The 5,275-nt window shown below is 43.1% G+C and overlaps 1 protein-coding gene across 1 annotated transcript; it reads left to right on the top strand.

The window, feature by feature from the left end:
- Positions 1-1,334: 1,334 nt before the first annotated feature.
- LOC115155509 (claudin-10) lies at positions 1,335-3,022 on the top strand. The gene is made up of 5 exons (XM_029702176.1): positions 1,335-1,662; positions 1,870-2,031; positions 2,123-2,204; positions 2,368-2,475; positions 2,587-3,022. Exons 1-5 carry the CDS (start codon positions 1,431-1,433, stop codon positions 2,786-2,788), a joined length of 786 nt encoding a protein of 261 aa, XP_029558036.1. The 5' UTR covers positions 1,335-1,430; the 3' UTR covers positions 2,789-3,022.
- Positions 3,023-5,275: the final 2,253 nt, after the last annotated feature.

The raw sequence follows: 5,275 nt of genomic DNA, 5'->3' as shown, positions 1-5,275 counted from the left end.
TAAAAGTAGAAGTTCAAATTGTTTGGGTACAGACCTGGATAGCAGGACAGAACTCTGCAAGCTATCTCTGCAGTAGATTGCAACACCGCCCCCTTTGGTCGTTCTATCTTGTCTGAAAACGTTGTAGTTAGGGATGAAGATTTCACAGTTTTTGGTGGACTTCCTAAGCCAAGATTCAGACACAGCTAGGACATCCGGGTTGGCAGAGTGTGCTAAAGCAGTGAATAAAACAAACTTAGGGAGGAGGCTTCTAATGTTAACATGCATGAAACCAAGGCTATTACGGTTACAGAAGTCATCAAAAGAGAGCGCCTGGGGAGTAGGTGTGGAGCCAGGCACTGCAGGGCTCTACATCCCTACATCCCCAGCGGAGCAGAGAAGAATAAGTATGAGGGTACGGCTAAAAGCTATAAGAATTGGTTGTCTGTGACGTCCAGAATAGAGAGAAAAAGGAGCAGGTATCTGGGGGCGATAAAATAGCTTCAAGGTATAATGTACAGACAAAGGTATGGTGGGATGTGAGTACAGAGGAGGTAAACCTAGGCATTTAGTGATTATGAGAGAGATATTGTCTCTAGAAACTTCATTGAAACCAGAAGATGTCATAGCATGTGTGGGTGGAGGAACTGAGAGGTTGGATAAGGTATAATGAGCAGGGCTAGAGGCTCTACAGTGAAATAAGCCAATAAACACTAACCAGAACAGCAATGGACAAGGCATATTGACATTAAGGAGAGGCATGCTTAGCCGAGTGATCAGAGGGTCCAGTGAGATTCAGACAGCTAGTATATTGCTTTGACGTCTGAGTTTTCCTTTACAAACTTCCCACATACTGTTTTCTGTCTGTATGGTTGATGCACCCATAAAATAATGACAGCGCAACTGTCTAAGGCACTGTATTTCAGTGCTAGATGTGTCACTACAGACCATGGTTCAATTCCAGGCTGTATCACAACAGGCCGTGAATGGGAGTCCCATAGGGCGGCATTGTAAATAAGAATTTGTTCTTAACTGACTTGTTTAGTTAAAGTTGAAAAAAAGGGGATCTTTGTATGTAGTGTTTGAAATTGTATATAATTGTGATTTTTATAAATTCATGTAAATAAAACTTTCGATATGCAATAGCAAGAATGGAGTCATTATTGCAGAGATTGTGGTCAGCTTACTATTTTGTAAAACCTACAGCACAGGCACTTGAAACCTCTATGGAAAATCATGATGATGACAGTGTGGAGCAAGTAGATGTGATGATATAAACAAAGACAGACTCCGGTGGCGAAGGGGCGGGGGTTGGTGGAGGTAGAATATGAGCCGTCTTTCTCCACACTAGCTCACATTTCTCCTCCGTTTGGGTTCTGACAGGAGCAGGCAACAGCTCTACTGCCATCTTTCCTCCCTCCTGTCTGGTGTCTTTTCACACAGAGGCAGCCATGAATTACAGGACAGTAGTAATGTACATGGAGATTGGCTGCTTTGTGGTTTGTGTGAGTGGATGGATCCTGGTCTGCTCTACAATGCCCACTGAGATATGGACCTGGTCTGAGGTAGAAAGCATTGTTCTGACCAGTTCAAACTACTTCTCCAACCTCTGGAAGGATTGCGTTTCTGATTCAACTGGAGTATCCGATTGCAAGGGTATCCCATCGATGTTCGGACTCAACTGTAAGTGAAGAATTCAAGTGGGTGAAGGAGTCTTTTTTTAAATTATAACAGCATGTCAAAATAATAAAACAACTGCAGTAGGTTATTCGAGAGACAAGAGGAAACTGTACCCAGGTACCATACGGCTGTGGAACAATGGTATTGTGCAGATGTAAATTTAAACTTTCATGACCAAACCATGACCTCCTTCTTCCTCCTCCTGGACAGGGGACATCCATATGTGCCGGGCTCTGATCATCATCTCTATTATTTTGGGATTCTTCGGGGCCATTCTGGTCCTAGTCGGAATGAAGTGCACTAAGATAGGAGGATCTGAGGTTGCAAATGCAAGAGTGACTTTTGCTGGAGGGATGAACTATCTTGTGTCTGGTAAACATTTACATTTTTCTTGATGTTTACGTGGCAATTCTGATTGTTGGATTCCTGGGTGAACTCTAACAGTCGAGTTGTCTTGTTCCAGGGTTGTGTTCCATGATTGCATTCTCTTATTATGGAAACAAAATAAGAGCGGAATTTCAGGATCCCAATTTCAGGGCACAAAAGTGAGTAACATTTATCAATTCTATGTAGATAAAATGCTTAAAAAGGGGTATAGATTTTGTATTTAGTAATATATGAAAACATTTCACAATTATTATGGTATAAGGCACGGTAAGGTGTTTACAGTGAAAATGCATGGGACAACTTCATGTCTTATTTTGACAGGTTTGAAATCGGAGTAGCTGTGTACATTGGCTGGGGAGGCTCCACCCTACTGGTCATTGGAGGCCTCATTTACAGTGTCTTTGCTGGGAAGGAAGCATGTCAATCAAGGTGTGTTTTTTCTATGCATTTCATATAAGAAATCACATGCTCTAGATTTCAATTAATGTGCACAATAAAGGGGATCTAATGATGGTTCCATCTCCAATCCAACCTTCACAGCTCAAAGAATAAACACATGCCTGTCTACAAGCTCCCTGACGCCGACGTGGCACCTCCAGCTAAACCGACGTACAGACCGGTGTCAACAGCACTCACAGAGGGTGGAGAGAGCAGGGAGTCCAAGACCAGCAGAGTCAGCAGTGAGACTAGGAGAAGTGGGAGCAGTAGCAAGACACTCTCCAGTTTGAACGCGTATGTGTGACCTGCTCTAGTAGCCTACAGTTTGACATAATAAGCTATTCTGTATTCTCTCCATATTGCTGTGTAAATCCTTAAACTGTAGGGGACTGTGAATGAATTGTTAGTGAAGTTGCAATTTAATAATAGCTCCGTAGCTTCTAAGTTTGACAATTGTGTACTTACAATTTTTTTTATCCATTGTTTGCTTTGTATTGTCCTAAATTTTATTTGTGAATAAAAGATCACAAACAAATGATCATCTTTTTAGTCATGAAACCCTACCTAACTTAAACCATACTTGATTTCCATTGCAACCCCATGTCAATCGATTAAACAATCATCATCGTCAGTTTAGGGTACAGCAGAGGCAAATATTGAATTTGTGATATAGACTTTAATTCACAATGAAATAGAACTGTGACTGAGCTACAGTTGTGCACGTTACACAGCCTCTGGCCCTCATTGAATGACACGTGGTTGCTACTTTTCTGCTGCCATGGCTCAACTCTGGGGAGGGGGTTTCAACAAATGGTCCAATCAGAGTGACCCACGACCGGTATGCCAAATATATTTTTTTTAACTATTTGTGTATTTGTCTATGGTCAATGACGTGAATGGGAAAAAGCGGTGAGGGAGGATCGTCCTTCTCAAATTGAACAGTAACCTGTGCCGCTCGGTCATGTTGTTAACAAGGAAGCATGGTGCATTGTCCAAAGTTGGGCCACACCTACTCATTCAAGGGCTTTTTCTTTATTTTATACATTGTAGAACAATAGTGACGACATCAAAACTATGAAATAACACATATGGAATCATGTAGAAATCAAAAACGTGTGAAACAAATCAAAATATATCTTAAATTTGAGATTCTTCAATGTAGCCACCCTTTGCCTTGATGACAGCTTTGCACACTCTTGGCATTCTCTCAATCAGCTTAATGAGGTAGTCACCTGGAATGCTTTTCCAACAGTCTTGAAGGAGTTCCCACATATGCTGAGCACTTGTTGGCTGCTTTTCCTTCACTCTGTGGTCCAACTTATCACTAACCATCTCAATTGGTTGAGGTCAGGTGATTGTGGAGGCCAGGTAATCTGATGCAACACTCAATCACTCTCCTTCTTGGTCAAATAGCCCTTACACAACCTGGAGGTGTGTTTTGGGTCATTGTCCTGTTGAAAAATAAATTATAGTCCCACTAAGCGCAAATAAGATGGGATGGCGTATCGCTGCAGAATGCTGTTGAAGCCATGCTGGTTAAGTGTGCCTTGAATTGTAAATACATTACATACAGTGTCACCAGCAAAGCACCGCCACACCATCACACCTCCTCCTCCATGCTTCATGGTGGGAACCACACATGCGGAGATCCATTCACCTATTCTGCGTCTCACAAAGACACAGCGGTGGGAACCAAAAATCTAAACACATCAGACCAAAGGACAGATTTCCACTGGTCTAATGTCCATTGCTCGTGTTTCTTGGCCCAAGCAAGTATCTTTTTCTTATTGGTGTCCTTTAGTAGTGGTTTCTTTGCAGCAATTCGACCATGAATGCCTGATTCACAGAGTTCTCTGAACAGGAAGTACCCCAGGAAGTACTCGTGCTAAGGTTTATTCAACGACCAATTGGAATCCATGCTTCAATATTGTTTTGATCACTCACTGTTTGATTGCCTCAGTAAGGCAATCAAACAAGCAAAATGTCAGTACAGAGACAAAGTGGAGTCGCAATTCAATGGCTCAGACACGACATGTATGTGGCAGGGTATACAGACAATCACGGATTACAAAGGGAAAACCAGTCACGTCGCGGACACCGACGTCTTGCTCCCAGACAAGGTAAACAACTTCTTCTTCTTCTTCTGTCATCATGAAGTGCTTTGAGAGGCTAGTTAAGGATCATATCAACTCTACCTTACCTGACACCCTCAAACCACTTCAATGTGCTTACCACCCCAATAGATCCACAGACGATACAATTGCCATTACACTGCACATTGCCCTATCCCATCTGGACAAGAGGAATACCTATGTAAGAATGCTGTTCATTGTCTATAGCTCAGCCTTCAACACCATAGTACCATCCAAGCTCATCATCAAGCTCGGGGCCCTGGGTCTGAACCCCGCCCTGTCCAACTGGGTCCTGGACTTCCTGTTGGGCAGCCCCAGGTGGTGAAGGTAGGAAACAACACCTCCACTTCACAGATCCTCAACACAAGGGCCACACATGGGTGTGTACTCAGCCTTCTCCTGTACTCCCTGTTCACCCATGACCCCGTGACCATGCAAGCCTCCAACTCAGTCATCAAGTTTGCAGACGACACTACAGTGGTAGGCTTGATTATTAACAATGACGAGACAGCCTACAGGAAGTAGGTGAGGAACCTGGTGGATTGGTGAAAAACAGCTTCTATCTCAAAGCCTTCCAGACTGTTAAATAGCCATCACTTGCCGGCTACCACCCGGTAATTCAACTCTGCACCTTAGCGGCTGCTGCCCTATATACAGTT

This window comes from Salmo trutta, chromosome 20 (genome assembly GCF_901001165.1).
Source record: "Salmo trutta chromosome 20, fSalTru1.1, whole genome shotgun sequence".
Classification (NCBI taxonomy): domain Eukaryota; kingdom Metazoa; phylum Chordata; class Actinopteri; order Salmoniformes; family Salmonidae; genus Salmo; species Salmo trutta.
Note: the sequence above shows the minus strand (reverse complement) of the source record. Positions and strands in the feature narration are given on the sequence as shown.

What these genes read in the sequence shown, in the direction of transcription:
- LOC115155509 (XM_029702176.1), top strand. Translation starts at nt 1,431, where the DNA reads ATGAATTACAGGACAGTAGTAATGTACATGGAGATTGGCTGCTTTGTG. An exon ending in GATGAACTATCTTGTGTCTG is followed by an intron (nt 2,032 to 2,122) that starts GTAAACATTTAC and finishes GTCTTGTTCCAG; the next exon opens with GGTTGTGTTCCATGATTGCA. An exon ending in AAGGAAGCATGTCAATCAAG is followed by an intron (nt 2,476 to 2,586) that starts GTGTGTTTTTTC and finishes CAACCTTCACAG; the next exon opens with CTCAAAGAATAAACACATGC.